Source organism: Microcebus murinus, chromosome 10 (genome assembly GCF_040939455.1).
Source record: "Microcebus murinus isolate Inina chromosome 10, M.murinus_Inina_mat1.0, whole genome shotgun sequence".
Lineage (NCBI taxonomy): Eukaryota > Metazoa > Chordata > Mammalia > Primates > Cheirogaleidae > Microcebus > Microcebus murinus.
The window spans coordinates 9,605,643-9,623,895 of NC_134113.1; the positions used below are offsets into that span (position 1 = coordinate 9,605,643).

Below are 18,253 nucleotides of genomic sequence, written 5' to 3' on the forward strand. Positions count from 1 at the left end.
ACCCAGGAGCGCACCAGCCTCCCAGCACCCACCTGCCAGCTTACCCTACCCTCTCCTCCCAGGGAAAAAGAATCTGGAATGGCTAGCATTCCCCCCAAGTCACCGAAAAGTAGTTGGGGGGGAAAAACTGTTTTCCAGCAAAACAGGAAGAGCGGGACGAGGACAAGTTTGCACAGAGCTGAGAGATGAAAGAGAACAGACCAGGGCTTTGGGTTTCTCCTCATCTGCTTTGCATTGACTGCAAGAGGCAGGGCTCGCCAGGGCGAGGGTCCTGCAGGAGCCGGAAGTGTCCCTGGCTTTTATCCATAGTTGCCCGGGTGTCAGTTCTTCCACGGTGGCCTCGTCCACCCACCAGTCCTGCCACCCTCGCGGGCACCACCAGCCTGGAAAAGCCAGGCTGCTGCGGAAAAGAGAAACAAACCCTCTTGTTCAAACCACCGTATTTTGGAGTGTCTCTGTATGGAAGCCCCGACTAGCACACCGGCGGGGATGGCTCCCTGCCCCTCGGTCCCTCTCTGTGAGAGGTGCCCACGTTTGAAGTGTCTAGAGGTGGCTCTTCCCATTTTATTCACAGCCTTCTGCCTCCCAGAGTCCACATGGAGGACGCAGGGCTGCAGCAGATGGGAGAAGCAGTCACCTCTCAGCCGTCGGAACCTCACCAGGGCGCCAGGGCTGCCTGCACATCAAGCTCACTGCACCAGCGCCGTCTCCTCCTGCAGCAGGTTCTCACTCGGAGCCTCCTCACGGCACTTGGAACAAGGCCCAAGCTCTCCGCCACCACCTGTGGGGCCCTCGTGGGGCCTCTGCCTTCCTCGTGGACCTCAGTCTCCCATCTACTGGGCCCCAGCCCCACTGGCCTCCTTCGGTCCCTCAGACATGCCCAGTGTGTCCCTGCCTCAGGGCCTTTGCACTTGCTGCTCCTTCTGCCTGGAAAGCTGTTCCCCCAGATCTAAGCAGCTGCCTCCTCTCCCTCGAGTGGGCCTCCTCTCAGACATGGCTCCACCCTGAGCACCCTGGCTGAGCACCCCACCCACTTATGTTGTTCCTCTCACCATGCAACCCCATTCAGTCTCTTTGCATGTATCCAACCTGAAAATCATCGCCTTGCTTTGCGTGTTCCCTGTCTGCTGCCCCCATAGGAAGACAAGCTTCTTGAAAGCAGAGGACAGAGGCTCTGTCTGCCTTGTTCTCTGCCATGTCCCCAGCACTTAGAATAGTGCAAGGCACACGACTGAAGCCCAGTAAATATTAGTCAACTGGCTACCCAGTGCCAGACCCTGTCTAGGGAAATGGGGGTGCAGGGGTCTCTGCCCACAGGGAGCTCATGCTTTACAGGTGGTGACAAGTGACTAAGCAGAGCTCTCCTGTGTTCTTAGACACCCCAAAGCAAGGCTGGCCAGTTCTACCTGGGAGGCCAGACATGGCTTCTTATAGAAGAAGCCCCCAGCACTGAGTTTAGAAGGATACCCAGGTGCTTCCCTAATGAAGGTGTGAGGATGTGGGGAAGCAGGAACTAGTCAGGAAGCAGCAGGTGGTTCAAAGAGACCCAAGGAACGGGCTGTGTGGAGCGGGGTGTGGGGACGCAGGGAAACGTCTCTGCCCAGAGGCAGAGCTGAGCTTCCTCCGGGGACAGCGGTGAGCCCTGAGAGGTTGTTTGGCTGTTGATATTTTGGCTCCTTCGGTGCTGAGGAATCTTAAACAGAAGAATGACTTGGACGGAACTGTATTTCCAAATGATCCCTCTGCCAAAATCGGCGTTCCCGTGTCCCTTGCCCAGTCATGACCGTATTCGGGCATATTTCCAACGACTCTGCTGCCCTCTTTCTAAAAATAGCAAGCCTTTCTTTGGAGGCACATAATTGCACAACACGATATTTCAAAAGGATTTATATGTGTTTTGATTCTTTGGGACTCACACTGTCACCCAAACGCCTGTCTTCAGTCTTTCGGTCCATAGTTTCACAGGTCAAATCCCGTCGTCCAGCAGGTCTCATGGAGTAGACAGATGATGGAAGGATATTGCATGGCGTAGAACTTAAGTTCTGTTTTTCTTCATGTCTTCCACATTCGGGTAGAAACCCAGTGCCCTCAACAGTGAAATGGAGTAATAACCATATCTACCTCATAGGATCCTTTTGAGGATTAAATTAGTTAATGTTGCATGTAAAGCTCTTAGAAGAGTTTTTGAAACACAACGAGTGCCATACAAAATGTTAGCTGTTGTTATTTTTGGCACCGGCATGGTTTCAATTTCTAGAACTGATCCAATAAACTTGGAGTGGAAGAAAAGCATGTACGTGTACACGTTGTGTGTGTGTGTGTGTGTGTTGTGTTCATCTCTCTTGAAGTAGGAGCTGGCGTGGGGGCATGTATATGCACACACACTTCCACAATCACAGACCTGCCGTGTGCCCAACCGAGCTCCAGATGTCTGCATATGCTGTCGTATGTTACTATCCTCACTAAAGTCCTGCAAGACAGAAGTGATTATCTGCGTTTTGCAGAAGAAGAACACTGGCTCAGAGAGGTTGACAACTAAAAGTTGCATAGCTTAAATTGCTTCTGTTTGCACATCCATCTCTCCGTGCAGCTCAGTTCCTCCAGGGCAGGGACCCCATGTTTCCACTTTGCATTGCCAGCGCCCAGCACACGGAGGGAGAGACATGCCCAGTGAATGTTTGCTGAGTCTGAATCCCTATGTATGTTATATGGCCAAAATCACTCTTGAAAATCCCTATTAGTGCATCCAGCAAATATTAATTGGACACCTACTGCTGGCAGTGGAGATAAAGCAGAAACCGGATGGGCAAAGTCCCTGCCCTGTGGAGCTTGGCATCTAGTGAGGGAGTCAGCCAGGGATTAAACAAATGGTTAACATTAAGCAGCTGGTTAATATAACATCAGATAGTGTTCAGGGATAGGGGAAAATTAGACACCTAAGGGAAGGGAGAGGAATGGGTAGGAGTAGGGCCAGGAGTAAGAGTTCAATGCCGCAGGAGACAGTGTGAGTGCCTCAATCATGCCAAACTGACAGTCTAAGCCTGGGTCATCCCTGAGCACCTCCCTGCCCCAAGTGCAGGCAAACCCTTTCTGGCAATGGCCTTATTCCCACTCTAGCAGAGCCCAGTTTCGGCACATTCATTCCTTCAATGGTCCAGCAGACATTGATTAAGCACCCACATGAGCCTGATGCTGGGGACACAGAGGTGTAGCACAGGAGTCCCAACCCCTCTGGCTGGCAGGGGCCACAAAGGTAGGATGTCCAGAATTCTGCAGGTGCCTTTGTACAAGGAGCATCTGGCCCCAGGGATCCCATCAGCTTTAAGCACGTGCTGTGTCCCAACTGGCGACCGACTCGTGGTAAATGATTACAATAGTAGCTCCGAGTCTCCTTTTCAGTGTGAGCCTGTCACTCCTCTCATCCAGGGATAGAGTCTATTTCCCCATCCCTGAGTTGGGGCTAGCCATAATTATATATTAGTTTTCTAGTGCTCTGTAAAAAATTAGCATGAACTTAGTGGCTTAAAACAACAACCATTAATCATTTCAGTTTCTATAGGTCGGAAGTCCAGGTGCAGCTTAACTGGAATCTCCCCTCAGGGCCTCACAGGCTGCCGTCAAGGTGTTGGCCAGGGCTGTGTTCCCATCTGAAAGCTCGGGGTGCTCCTGCAAGCTCACAGGTGGACAGAATTCAGATCCTTGTGATTGCAGGACTAAGGATTGCAGGATCCTAGAAGCTGCCACCATTCCTGCCACGTGGCTGTCTCCGCAGTGTGGCAGTTTGCTTCTTCAAGGCCAAAAGAAGGACGATTCTGCCTCAAATCCCTCCCCTTAGGAAAGGCCTTTCAAAGAGCTCACTGGTTAGCTCAAACCAGGATAAACTCCCTTCTGAGTTAACCTAAAGTCAACTTCTATGTCATTTTAAGCCACTAACGTTGTGGTAATTCATGACAGCAGCAACAAGAAACTCATACGCCTTGATTCTGGCACTAGTCACGCTGGGTGGCAGGTGCCTCTCACCTGAGAGTGCCTCAGCCTGACAGCTTTGTTTCCTGATGGTTTAACACAAAGCCTGACCCCGAACAGGGGCTCTTGAATGCTGTAGAATGAACTAATAAAAATGGATTAATGTTTACCTGCTTCATCCTGCTGCCTGGACCCTCAGCCTGAACACACACATGCACACACATGTACACGTGCGCACACACACACTCATATCCACACAGCTCACCTAACATCCACCACCACCTACCCCTCCCAGGAGGCCTCTTGGGCTGGTCAGCAAATAGCAGTTCCTTGGGAACACAATGATTTTAAGGGGCGGAGGACTGTATTTCTCTCAAGATAATAACTGGATAAATCTTCAGGGATACAGGAATGGAAAGCTGAATTTTTGATGTGGTTGATTTGAAACCCCAAGAACTGGCATTGCAGCACAGAAATGTAAAGCTCTTCTTTGCTAATGAACAAGTGATGTGAGCAAGAGACAATCCTGACCCTTACCACATCCCCATTCCCTCCCACCCATCCAGCCCACCACAGACACTGAAATGACAGTGAATCTGTGGCTAATGACGCTGAAATATGTCCACTTTATGTCATTAAGGGAGAGAAGCAGATTCCAGAATAGTGTGAATAGTATGAGCCCATTTTGTTAAAAAAAAAAAAATTAAATATTTAAGCCTGGACGACGCACTGAAACTCAGTGTCTACAAAAAATAAAGAGAAATAGCCCTGAGACATGGCAGGTGCTTGCAATCCCACCTAGGAGATGCACCACAGTGCATCTTGCTCAATGACAGAGCAAGGCCCTGTCTCTAAAAAACAGACACACAATGTATTTACACAATGGCGATGTATGTGTACATACACACAATGTATTTACGTGTATATAAATACAATGTATATATGTGTGTATTCTCATATATACAATGCATAAGTGTATGTGTATATACAGGTACACGTGTGTTTATGTAGGCATGGAACAGAGGTTGCAAGAAGATTCGTAAAGATGCTAACAATGGTTTTATGGAGATATGGGCAGCTACCCTTTGCTGTATTTATTAAATTGACAAAGAACAAGACTATTAGCATAATAGAAAATAAAGTTTTAATAATTTCAGAACAAAAAAAGTGGAGCGTTTTTCATGGCGAGGGTACTTTGTGTCCCTCCGGGACACCCCCACGTCCCTCTTTCCCCCCAAAGGCAGCCGGTCTGGTCTTCCCAAGAGCAATGGCGGAAGCACCCTAGGAGGTGGGGGGCAGGAGTCTGGGAATCAGAAAACACAGATAGGACCGACTGCCGAATGACCCGAGGATGACCTGCTTTGGGCCCAGCCTGGGGCGTGGGGAGCCTGTCCTCGCGCTGTGGCCTCTCCCGCCTCCCGCCTCCCGCCACTGCCACATCGGCCTCGCTGCAGTCTCCCCGGCCTGGGGTGAGCCCTGGGGTGAGCCCTGGGGTGAGCGGAGGTGCCGCCCAGACGTGGGCCGACGAGCAAATGCACCGGATCGTCTCGGCCTCACTCACCGCACCCCCTTTCCTGCGGTGGCGTTTTTGTTTTAACTCATCTGAACTGGTTACAAAACCACACTCCCACGAATACATAAATAATGGATTCGGGGTGTGGGGGGGCAATGTTTTAAAGAAATTCCCGCAAGGCCTGGCATGGCAACGGCAAATGCATTTCTGCTGTATCATATTTAACTGTTTGCAGACTTCTGCGGGAGGATGCGCAGCGGCGCCGAAACCAAGGATTCCATCACCCTTCCCCGCACGCGGCCTGGCGAGAATCGCGCAGAGAGTCTCAAAAGGAGGGAAGAAGGTGTCGGCGACCGGGGCTGGGAAGATGGACAGGGGGCGAAAAGCCTAAGACAGCACCGCGCCCGAGCCGGCTCCCCGTGAGCCAGTCGCCCACCGGCCTCGCTGCCAAAGCGCCGGCCGCCAGGCGGCCCCTTTAAGAGCCAGCGCGCGCCCCCGCCCCGCGACCGCCGACTTTCCCTAGCAACCGCCCCCGGGGAGGGGAGGTCCTGGCAACGGCGCGCCGGCCAGGCGGGTCACGTGACGGCCCGCAGCTGGAACGCGAGCGCGCGCCCCGCCGGGGCCTGTCGCTGCGGCGCGTGCGCGAGCGGTGCCGCACCGGCCGCGGGAGCAGGAGTATTATGGGCTGTGGGTGCCGCTGAGCAAGATGGAGCTGTCTGCAGTGGGCGAGCGGGTCTTCGCGGCCGAATCCATCATCAAACGGCGGATCCGAAAGGTGAGCCGCCGCCCGGAGCGGGCCGCCGTTCCCCGCGGCCGGGGCCGGGGCCGGGGCCGGGGCGAAGCGGTGCGCCGGCCGGGCTCTCCCGCGCCGCCGCCGCCCCGCGTCCCCGCACCCTCCCCGCCCCCACTCCCCCGTTTCTCCCTCTGTTTTTCAGGGCCGCATCGAGTACCTGGTGAAATGGAAGGGGTGGGCGATCAAGTGAGTGTCGCGGCGCGGCCGGGGTGGGCCGCGGGCGCCGGGCCTGGGCGGCACGTTCGCGCTCCGCCGCGCCTTGGCCGCTGGCTTGCGTTTGATTCTGTGCCGTGTGACTCGGCAGGTACAGCACTTGGGAGCCCGAGGAGAACATCCTGGACTCGCGGCTCATCGCAGCCTTCGAGCAGAAGTGAGGCGGGCGCGCGGGGCGCGCGGGGCGCGCGGGGCGGCGGGAGCCCGGGCGGGCGGCGGCGCGGGGCCCGGCGGGGGCTGTTCCTAACCTCTGGCGTTTCTTGGCCGCAGGGAGAGGGAGCGTGAGCTGTATGGGCCCAAGAAGAGGGGACCCAAACCCAAAACTTTCCTCCTGAAGGTAACCTGGCCCAGCCCCAGCAGCCCCCGCTCGGGCCCCCAGCCCCAGCTCAGCACGGGGCCTGCGAGGGAGGGACGGACCCGCGGCCGCCCAGCCGGGCGGGCCTTTCCAGAGGGGCCCCAGCTGGGCAGAGGTGGTTGTGAGCCCCCGGCAAGCCCCTGGCAGCAGGCCGTGGCCGGCTTCTGCTTCAGCTTCAGCAAGAGGGGCCTGGGAGTGGGGATAGTCCTCGCTGATGAAACCAGGGTCTGGGGGCATCCGCGGGGCTCCAGGAAGGGGGTGGCCGGGGCAGGTGGGGGCTGGGGGGACCGTTTCTGCTCGTGAGAACCCTTATCTCCCCCAGCCATGAAACCATTAGCAATGCGCTGGAGTTAGACCCCAGGGGAGAGCGAGTGAGGTCCCACCTTGGGGCAGGGCACAGGGAGAGGATTTGGGGGGGCACCTGCCTCTCCCTCCCAGTTTCCCACATTCTCCCTCTCTCAGGATTTGTTCTGCGTGGCTCCCTTCCTCACTTGGGAATCCAATTTGAATTTGATCTTAAATCACCTAACCCACGCTGAACCACTGACTTAAGGGCTCTGAGCCTCAGTTTCCCCCCACTTCTGGCAATTTCTGGAGGATAGGGTTGGGGGAGGTGAAAACACACCGTATTAGCCTTGGCAAGGGAGGGAAGAACTTCCAGAGGAAGCCATCTTGGAGAATTTAGGTTTTTATTTTATTTTGAAGAGAAAAAACAGAGTCTGGGAAAGGGAAGGACAAATTACCTGTGGTGGCAGACAGCGAGCGGTGCAGGTGGGACTCACTGGGCCACCCCAGTCTCCCCATAGTGCTAAAGATGTCTGAAGGGCCCCTTCCCAGCTGACAGATGGCACTTTGTAGGAGGACTGTTTTCAGGGAAGAGGCTGTGCTGAAATGAAGGCAGAACCTCAGCGTCTCCCAAGTTGTCCGAAAGGCTCAAAGCCCAGAGGGTGGGGTGGGCCTGTCCAGCCCTCTCCCCCGACCCCACCCTGACTTACCATCCCTACCCCCTACAAAGGCTTTGCTTTGCACTTAAAGCAGAAGTGAAATGTTGGCTTCCAGAATTCCGTATTTCTGTCACCCCACCCTGAACCGACACACATCTTAGGGGGTCCATGGAATAACCTTAACCCTGATGCTTCTCCTGGAGGAATGGGGCGGGGCGGCGGGAAGGCTGATGGGCAGTGGCGGCTTCTCAGTGCCCTCTAGCGGCGAAGCAAGTAATGACCATGAGCATTGATACACAAAGTACCTTTTTTCTTGATAATTCCAGTTCTGAGCTGGTTATGGCTCTAACACAGTAGATTACTTGAGCCCCCCCACATGGATTTTCTCCTTTAATTCTCTCAACAGCCCGTGAAGTGGGGAGTATTGTCCCCATTTCACAGATGAAAAAAATCAAGGCCCAGAGAGGGGAAGTGACTTACCTGAGGTTCCACCACCCAGCTTCCTGGCTTCATCCCATTTCCTTTTCTTTGTCTTATCCCTCAAGGAGTACATGTCAGGTTCTAGGGGAATGTGGGCACACACAGGGAACTGAAGGCTGCAGAGTTGGTGGGGCAGGGGATAGAAGCAGACAGGAGAATCATGATGTGGATCTTAAGAAACAGGCAGTTGGAGACTAATGCGGACGTTTGCAAGGGGCTGTGGACATCAGCTTGGGCTGAACCGCTGCTCTGTGTCTCCCTGCGGGTGCTTTCTGTCAGAGTCAGCAGGTTAAACTCAAATAGCTCTGCCTGCCATCATCTGCTCTGAAGAGAACAACCCATGAGATAGGATCCATTCTCCCCATTTTACACGTGGAAAAACAGGCCACAGGGGATAAATGCCTTGCCCACAGAGTCAGTGGTAGAGTCCAGGTGCTTTAACCTTACATGCTGTCTACGTGCCAGGCCCCCAGCCATGCATGGCACCTTGTCAGGGTGCGGCAAACATACTGCCTGCAGTTTTTTTTTTTTTTGAGACAGAGTCTCGCTTTGTTGCCCAGGCTAGAGTGAGTGCTGTGGCATCAGCCTAGCTCACAGCAACCTCAAACTCCTGGCCTCAAGCAATCCTTCTGCCTCAGCCTCCCGAGTAGCTGGGACTACAGGCATGCGCCACCATGCCCGGCTAATTTTTTCTATATATTTTTAGTTGGCTGGCCAATTAATTTCTTTCTATTTTTAGTAGAGACGGGGGGGGGGGGGGCGCAGTCTCTCTCTTGCTCAGGCTGGTTTTGAACTCCTGACCTCGAGCAGTCCTTCTGCCTCGGCCTCCCGAGTAGCTGGGACTACAGGCATGCACCACCATGCCCGGCTGTTTTTTTCTATATATATTAGTTAGCCAATTAATTTCTATTTATAGTAGAGATGGGGTCTTTTGCTCAGGCTGGTTTCGAACTCCTGACCTCGAGCAGTCCTTCTGCCTCGGCCTCCCAGAGTGCTAGGATTACAGGTGTGAGCCACCGTGCAGTTATTTTTAATTCACCAGGCAGACCCAGATCCCATCTTCAAAGAATTCAATCTGGGGAGAGTGGGGAAGGTAAACCAGTCCCTTTTCAAAAATTAACATAGGAATTATAAAGTGTTTCTCATGGAAACTTTGGGAAGCGTATATTAGAAAAAGGTGATTGCTCTAAGCCTGCCACCCGTGGGTAAATCTAGTGTCAGTTACTTGCCGCATGCCAGGTGCTGGGCTAAGCAGGTGCCTCGTTCTCTGATCATCACAAGAGCACCTGTAGTAGTTCCTGGTGAATGGCCCTGAGAATGGGGGAAGTTAGGCTCGAGGCCCACTGAGCCACGGTTTCTTTTCGGGGCCTGCCATTTGCCCACGCTCTTTGCCACTCCCCCAGCCACTGCCTGTCACCGTTGGACTCTGACAGACTCATTACTATAGTGGATGGGAAGCTCAGGCTGTTGGAAAGAGTAAACACTAACCCCCAGGGGTCAGAAAGTGGGAGTCCCCCATGCTGTAGGCGTGAACCTGCTAGGCGAGAGCCCCTACTTGCTATGCCAAGGAAGGCCTGGGCTTTTCTCTGCCTTTGTCTGGGAAGGGATTTGAAGGGCCCAGTCCCCAGGGAGCTCATGTGGCTCAAAAGTGGGGGGGCAGGCTGGGCCTTGTGTGCTGCCATCTAGTAGTCAAAGGGACTGTTGCCCAAGCAGCCCCAGGAGTGCCAAGCCTGGGCTGGGAGGGCCCTTCTCCCGTGGGGGAGATAGGATTCCCACATTGTAAATGAAGACGTCCTCGCTTAGCACGGAAGTCAGCAAACGCCTCTTCTGGGGGTTAAATACCCAGAAGGGGGTATTTCACCCTGCTGGTTCATGGGCACTTCCCATCTCTGAGAATAAGCAGCCTGAGGGAAGGGGGGGACACAGGACCCGTACTGTCCACCTCTCACAAATATTTGTGGTCAAATACAGTCTAGCCTCGTCTAAGGGGCATACAGGCTCCCTCCCGGGTACTGGTTAAGCACCCAGTGCTGTAGGGAGTGAGAGGCAGAGACTCCAGATCCCACCCTCAGGGACCTCATGGACTGATCATGTCCTTCCTCTGCCCCCACCATCTCCTACCTGGATCAAGGCAGTCACTACCTAACGGCCTCCCTGCCCCACCAGGAGCCAGAGTGTGTAAAGCACAGATCCATCCTGGCACTGCCCGAGGCCCCCAGCCATTGCTCACGTCCCATCGACGACTCAGTGTCCCTCACGCCACTGGGCGCTCTGCCCACAGGACGCTCTGCCTGCACCATCTGCCTGTCTTAGCAGCCACCTCGGGCCTGTCGAGGGCATGGTCAGTGCTCAGCCAGGAACAGGATTTTCTCCTACTTAGGGACCCATCTTTGATGTTCCAGCTACCAAGACTGGACTGTGTGCCCCAGTCTGTGCTCCCCCAGGCCCTGTTCTCCCTTCACTGCACCTGCACCGAGTCACTGCTCTACTGCCTGTGTCTTCCTGGTGACAGAGCAGTCCCAGCGGGGAGAGGCCATGTGTGCTCACAGCTGCACACCCAAGCTGCTGGCCCTTCTTTGCTAGTTCCTTTATTAGTGAAGGAAGGGCTGGCCATGGTGGACAGCTTATATGGCTTTGTGAGTCCCCTGCCCTCCCTCCATGCCCTGTCATCTGACGACAGGGGGGTTGGACCGGAAGCTAGAGTCTCTTGAGAGCCTTGCCACACCAGGTCTTCCATGAGGTAGCAGGGGTGCTGCAGAACCCTGGGACTTCAGAGAGTTAATAACTGGAAGGACATGTGGGCCCAGGAGCCTGGGACGGTATCCCTGGCTGCCACAGACCTCTGCACAGAGAATATGGAGTGGTCGGTCCCACCTCTAGGCTTGCCCCCACCTCACCCATGTCCAACCCAGGCTTTGGGGTCCGTTGGCACCAGTCCACCGTGACCCAAGCACAGGGGCAGACAGATGGATCAGACCCAGGAGGGCAAGCACCAGGGGCTGGGAGCATCAGGAGGCCAAGGGCCTGTCCAGAGATGGTGACCAGCTAAGGAGGCACATCAGAGCTGGAGGTCAGCCTGTGCAAAGACCTGAGACCACGAGATACTGGGGACCCTGCAGGTGGGTGGAGCCGAGAGGACCCACCTTTCTATCACCAAGAATGGGTCCATGGGAGTTCTAGGCTGGACTGGGAATCTTCACAGAGCAGGGGCTTCTGGGCAAAGGGCTGTCTCCTGCCACTCCTCTCCCCACCCACCGCCCCCCTTGCAGTTTCCAGATCATTGACCCCGGCACTGGTCCACGTCAGCAAGGGCAGCTGTGGGGCCATTTGTTTCCGTCTGCTACCGCACTAGCAGAGCAGTAGGTGGTAGCACACACACACTGGGTTTGGGAACCTGCACGAAGGGTCCTGACTTTGACCTCAGGCAAGTTGCTTCACCTCCCTGAACCTGTTTTCTCTGTAAGTCAGGGGCATGAGTACCACTGATTTCTCCTAAATGTGCTCAGGGTCATTTACCAAGAGGCTGTACTCAGGGGTAGTGGGCGCAGTGTTGTCCAGAGGAGGTCAGCGGGCGGCCCTGAGGTCCCACCCACCCCTCTGCCCGCAGGCACGGGCCCAGGCCGAGGCCCTGCGCATCAGCGACGTGCACTTCTCCGTCAAGCCGAGCGCCAGCGCCTCCTCGCCCAAGCTGCACTCCAGCGCAGCCGTGCACCGGCTCAAGAAGGACATCCGCCGCTGCCACCGCATGTCCCGCCGCCCCCTGCCCCGCCCAGACCCCCAGGGGGGCAGCCCCGGCCTGCGCCCACCCATCTCGCCCTTCTCGGAGACGGTGCGCATCATCAACCGCAAGGTGAAACCTCGGGAGCCCAAGCGCAGCCGCATCATCCTGAACCTGAAGGTGATTGACAAGGGCGCGGGAGGAGCGGGCGCCCCACAGGGGGCCGGGGCGCTGGCCCGCCCCAAAGTGCCCTCGAGGAACCGCGTCATCGGCAAGAGCAAGAAGTTCAGCGAGAGCATCCTGCGCACCCAGATCCGCCACATGAAGTTCGGCACCTTCGCGCTGTACAAGCCCCCGCCCGCCCCTCTGTCCCCCCCACCTGCCAGCAAGGCCGACGTCACTGCCTCCCCGGGCCCCGGGCTGCTCCTGGCCACCCCCGCTGCCCCCTATGACGCCCGCAGCTCCAGCTCCTCTGGCTGCCCCTCACCGGTACCGCAGTCCTCCTCTGAGCCCGATGATGCGCCCCCCAAGCTGCTCCCCGAGACCACGAGCCCATCTGTCCCCAGCTGGCGTGAGCCTGAGGTGCTCGACCTGTCCATCCCTCCTGAGTCGGCAGCCACCAGCAAGCGTGTGCCCCCTGATGTCACTGCTGCCACTGGCCAGCCACTGCCCCCGGCCCCCGAGCCCGCCAGTGCCTCCTCTGAGCCAGAGGCTGGGGACTGGCGCCCGGAGATGTCTCCCTGCTCCAATGTGGTTGTCACTGATGTCACCAGCAACCTCCTGACCGTCACTATCAAGGAGTTCTGCAACCCAGAGGATTTCGAGAAGGTGGCTGCAGGGGTAGCAGGTGCTGCAGGTGGGGGTAGCAGCGGTGGGGCAAGCAAATGAGGGGCTCCACTGAGGTGGGGGCTTGGGGGGGCCTCCTGCCCAGCGTCGTACTCTTGCTCCCCCCACCCTTGCCCCCAGCCTTCCCCTGTGCTTTGCTTTTTCCATGGTTTGGTGCTGGCCCAGGGATGGGGCTGGGCAGTTAGAGCCCTAGAAGGCTGCAGGGTGGGGGCAGCCCTGGGATGGGTTGGGCCTGGGGCAGGCAGGACACCAAGAAGTGCTCCCTCTTGTCCCTTGGCACCCTCCCTGCCCACGCATGGTGGGGCCCACTGGGTGGTTTTGGGGAAGCCCCAGAGCCCAGGGTTCACCTGCCCCTTCCACACCCTGCCCATCTCTCCCCAGCTTGCTTCCTGCTCTCGTGCGCAGCATCTGGTTTCTCGGTGCTAACCTGGCAGCTGCAAGGGGCCTCAGGAGACCCCTGCCCGGGATGGGCATGGTCCCTTTCCTTCCTGCAGATGCCTGGGCAGGAGGGGGCAAGATGGCTCCCTGGCAAGGCCCCAGACAGGTTGAGGCTGAGAGCAGACCCAGCCCTTCCCTCCCGGGCAGCGAGGGCCTCAGAGGCTCCGTCTTCCCTGCTTGCTGTTGGGCCCTCAGCCCCACTCCCACTCTTCACTTTCCTAACCCCCATCTCAGTGGTGGGAGGACCTGGCAGAGAACCTGCCCTGCCACAGCCTTCCGGCATCGAAAGGCTCCTTCAGCGCTTGACCAAAGGTGCTGTGAGAACCTGCTGTGGAACCTGCGGTGTGCGCGTGCATCTGCCCTGCTTGCGTGTGTGCGTGGTTGTGTGTGCATTGGGTGCTAGGTCCCAGGCCATCCGGGCACCCTATACAGTTCCTCAGAACAGGGTCATTGAAGGCCTGGACCTTCCCTTGCCTCGGTGGGCCCGGGAGTCGCGCTCGGGCCTGGGGAGTGTGCTGTGGAAGCCACCAGGCCTCCCCTGCTGGCCCAGGTGTGCTGGGGGCCCCACACCCCCTGCCCTCCTCGTGGGGTGGTCAGCCCGACCTCAGGCCTTCACTGGGGAGGTGGTGTGGAGCCTGGAGCAAAGAGCAGACCCCACTCTGAGCCTCCCCTTCCTGCTGGGTGTCCGGGAGGACGGGGAGGCCTGGACCATGTTCCCAGGGGTCTCCTGACTTTCCTCAGCCCCTCTCTTGCTCCTGGCCGCTGAGGCTTTCTCACAGCCCAGCCTGCTCGGAGCAGCGGGAGTCTCGGGTGCCGGGGCAGCTTGTTTCCCTCTGCTGCCAGGGAGCCGAGGTGTCCATGCCAGTGGCAAAGACCACAGCCCGGCTTTGAGCTGGGCATCGAGAGGGGACACAGGCCAAAGGGGAGAGACAGTCGGGCCTGTGCTCTTCAGGAGCGTGAGGGTGTTGGTCCCAGGAGCAGCACTAGGGGCTCCTCCAGCCAGCCCTGGAGCCCTGCCCTGGTCTCGGCTGGGCAAGGGTGGCGTGTTCCTGCGCGTGGCTGGAGCTGGCTTCCTGGCATGTGCAGCTGTGGGCACCTGCGCTCAGAAGCGCCAGGGCAGAGGCAGAAGCGAGGCGGGAAGGGAATCCACCCAGAGCACGCGTCCTTGGTCCCAAGAATGGGAGGACACCTTCTTGACCTCCCTGCCAGGGGCTGTAACGTGGCCCCCTGCCACCCCCTCCCCGCCCGGATGTAGAACACTCCTGGATTCCTCCAGCCCACCCCCGCCCTTCGTGTTGGCTTTGTGGCCGTCCAAGTGCCAATTGGCTTCTCCCCCAAATAAGGGCTGGTATTTCTCCTCTGTCCCGAGAGGTGATTTCCCCCTATGCCCCTCCCCCAGGTGAGTGACCACCTGGGTGCCAGTTACAGGTGTTTTCAGAGACCATAGAAATGTGTTTTCCTGAGAGTCCGTGTCATTCGTGACTTTTTTTGTAAAGAAGTTGTGTTTTCAGAGGTGATTTTATGACAGGAAAGTGAAAGAATTAGTTTTGCAAAAAAACAAAAACAAAAAAAGAGGAAAAAAAAGAAAAAAGATAGAAAAAAATATTGTGGGATTCCTAGGGGAACGGGGAGGGGGGAAGAAAGAGATATTTAAAGAAAAATTTAGAAACGCAGTGATTGCACAGGTGAGGTGGCAATGTTAGGAATAGGGCGGAGGCCTGGGCCCAGCTGGCGGGTCCCCTGGGGTCACAGGCTCCGTGGAGAAGGCCCACCCTCCTGCTGGCCTGGGCCTAGACTGCCACACCCATCCTCGCTCAAAGGGAAGGACGACAGTCCAAGGGAGCCAGCCAGCAGCTGCAGGGGCCAGGCTCGGGGTGAGGGAGCCGAGCTGGGAGGGGGTTGCGGGGTCCTGGCTGCCAGGGCTCAGCGCTGGTGATTTGACCCTTAAGGTTGGCGAGGAGGTAGCTTGGTTTCTTGTCCCTCCGTTGCCAGCTTGTTGGGCCATCTGGTCCCTACCACCACCATGGGGGGTGCATCTCTCCTCCCATCACCCCATAGACCATGACGTCCTGGCCTGATGAGGGAAGAAAGACTTCAGGAAGACAGGAGCTGTGGCTCTGGGAGAATCCCTGGCTGAGACTGACCCCGTGTAGCTGTGGGGGAAGGGAGTGCCCACCCCTTTGCACACCTCGAGCAGGTTGCTGCCCTGAGCTCCAAGCCAGGCAGCCCTGCCCTGCCCCTGCCTCGAGGCCGGGGCTCCCCTGGGGGGCCTGAGTGGATGGGACCAAGGGTGAGCACAGCCCTCCTTACCTCCCTCCCTGGGGCCCCTGCCCCCACACACACTTGCACCCGTGGCCTCCTGTGGGCCCCTCCTCCAGCCCTTGCTGCTTTCCATTTGCCTAATTACCAAGCAGAAGTTGCAGTCTGGTTTGCTTTATTTTTGTATGTGAGGTAACCCCCAAAGCCCGATCTCCAATGTTCAGTATTGGGTGGGGCATCATTCATCTCCCCTAAGTGCACCCCCTCCCCACCCACGTGTCATAGGAAATGGGTGAGGTCTGATGTCTCTGGTTTGAGATGGAAAGTTGGGACTCATTCCTGTCTGTCGCCCTTCTGATCCTCACTTTGCCCATCTGTGAAATGAGTGTGTTGGGCGGCAAGGCCTCTTCGTAAGTGCTGCTGATGTCCAGGCAGCTGCCAAGTGCCGGGTGTGGTGGAAGTTGCTGGCACTGGGGCCTCCAGCCACCCACAGCCCCTCTTTATTCTCGTCCTGCAGAGGGATCAAGGTCAAAATGAGCCTCATCCTTCCTCTGGTCTGGGAAGAGGTGATGATCAAGTCCCCAACCTCAGTGTGAGGCAGGCGGAGTGGGGGATTGCCCCTTTTCAAAGAGGAGGAAACAGGTTCTAAGAGGCACAACTGCTTCACTGGGGGGATGTGCAGGGACGGGGGCGCAAGATGCCTTGGCCTTTAGAAGGTGGGGCCCAAGCCCTGCAGCCAGCACAAAACTGGCAGCTGAGCCAGGCCAGTGGGCCTGCCCAAGGCTGGAGGGTGGCCCAGAGGAGGGAGCTGGGTTAGCTGGGGGCTTGGCCACAGCCAGCCCATCTGAAGACCCAAGATGACGCACCCCCTTTTCCCTCACGTTTTCTGTTTCGTTTGTTGGGATTTTGTGTGTGGTTTTGTTGTTTTGTTTTAGTTTGGTTTTTGTTTTTGTTTTTGTTTTTTTTTTTTGCACTTCGCCCGCGCTGGACGGTGGAGCCTCACCTGCCAGCTCTGCTTCTGGGCTCCCATGCACTTGCCCAAGGCAGCCTGTTTGGGGCTTGCATGGTTTGAGAAATCACTTCTTAAAAGAAAAAAGGAAGGTGTTAAAGGGTTTCATTTTTTCCTTGTCTGCCTTTCGGATTGAGAAAGCCCAGAATTAGGGGCTCCAACTCCAGGAGAGGGGCTCCTCGACCCCTGTTTTGCGGACAGTCACCAAGGCGCAGAAATAGGGGGATGGTTGGGTGGGGACCAATGACGGCCCTGGGCCTGTGGGGTCCCACCACCCCCTGCAAGCCTTGAGGGAGTCACACTCCACTGCAACGTGAGCGCTGCCTGCCGCGCGCGTGGGGTGTGACCCGCCAAGGGGGACCCATGGTCTGATGGGGACGCGCTTGCAAGAGCAGCAGGAGTTCTGGCCACCCTTGCTGCTGGGCAGAGTGGAGAGGGAGACTTCTTTTTGTTGGTTTTAATTTAAAAACACAAAGGCCTAAAGAAATATGTATCTTATAATTTTTTTAATTTTTGAAAAGTTCATTTAATGAATTGTGCACGAATGAATTCTATATATATAAAATATACATATATAGCTCTATATTTGGGGAGGGGCACTGTCTCTTTTTTCTCTCATTTTTAAAATGAAGTGTTGTTGCCTTTGTCTGTGGTTCAACCATCCAGCTCCCAGCTGGCTAAACTTTGCCTCCAGTGGTTAAAGATGGGAAAATAGTGGGGTTGGCAGGAGACTGGAAATGGAGGTGCCACCCCAGTGTGGGGGGCAGGTCCCCCAGTCCACCTGCCCCACCCGTGGTGGAGAAGACACCTAATTTGGGGTGTGGGTGTGGGCTCTGCTCTGGGTTCGTGGCTCCTGGGCCGGGGGAGGGTGGGTCTGTGCCGATTACTCTGTCTTGTACGTTCGTTCTGCTGCTCTTCAATATTGTATCAACGCCAGGAACGGGGAGTGAAAAGCCTCTTTTACTCCCCGAATAAATTGTCACATTCCGAAGCTAAGGCCCAGCCCCTGGAATGGGGTGTGTCTGTCTCATTTCTTCCTGTGGTGACTGGTCTTCCAAAAGCATCAGGCCTGGGGCCCTCCTGCCACAGAGGGGTGGGCAGTGCTGTCCCTCCACCGCCAGGGCCAGGCACCCACCTCCCATGCTTCGCCAGCCCGCAGCCTCCGCACGAGCTGGTCCGGGGGTGCAGAGCACCTGCTACTTCCGAACCCTCGAGAATAACTGGTGGGTAAGTGCGTGGTGCAAGTGGGAGGGTGGGTCCCTCGACGCAGCGCCTTGCGTTTCATTGAGGAGCTGCCCCGTGGTTCATTGAACAGCCGTCCTTCACGTTTGTGTTCTAGGGCGATGATGAGATGAGGTGCCCACTCCCCACAGAGGCGGGCTCCTGTGCCTTCCCTGGGGGCCTGGTGCTCTACCCTGGAGCTCCATCCCAGTGTGTCCTGTGGCCATCTGCTTGCCAGGCCTTGGATAGGAGGCGATCTCGAGTGCTTCCCTTCCTCACTGCCCTCTGCCTGCACCATGAAACTCCCCTGGGTCTGCCCTGGCCTGGCCAGCAGCTCCCCACCCTGCACCCCCAGGGGCCCAGCCTGGCAGCCAAGGCCCTGCTGCAGGGGGTGCCCCCACCTCCATCCTCCTCCCTCCTCCCTCCCCAGCCAACCCCACACGTGCTCCTTGTTGCCCCCAAGAGTCCTCCCCTTGCCACTTGCCCTTGTCTGTCCCC

General features: G+C 56.9%; 1 protein-coding gene across 1 annotated transcript; it reads left to right on the top strand.

The window, feature by feature from the left end:
* The first annotated feature begins 6,086 nt into the window (after nt 1-6,086).
* On the top strand, nt 6,087-17,530 carry CBX6 (chromobox 6). The gene is made up of 5 exons (XM_012741913.2): nt 6,087-6,254; nt 6,415-6,458; nt 6,577-6,642; nt 6,756-6,822; nt 11,872-17,530. The coding sequence occupies exons 1-5, from the start codon at nt 6,186-6,188 to the stop codon at nt 12,868-12,870; spliced, it is 1,245 nt and encodes a 414-aa protein (XP_012597367.1). The 5' UTR covers nt 6,087-6,185; the 3' UTR covers nt 12,871-17,530.
* Nucleotides 17,531-18,253: the final 723 nt, after the last annotated feature.

What these genes read in the sequence shown, in the direction of transcription:
- CBX6 (XM_012741913.2), top strand. Translation starts at nt 6,186, where the DNA reads ATGGAGCTGTCTGCAGTGGGCGAGCGGGTCTTCGCGGCCGAATCCATC. An exon ending in TCAAACGGCGGATCCGAAAG is followed by an intron (nt 6,255 to 6,414) that starts GTGAGCCGCCGC and finishes TCTGTTTTTCAG; the next exon opens with GGCCGCATCGAGTACCTGGT. An exon ending in ATCGCAGCCTTCGAGCAGAA is followed by an intron (nt 6,643 to 6,755) that starts GTGAGGCGGGCG and finishes TCTTGGCCGCAG; the next exon opens with GGAGAGGGAGCGTGAGCTGT.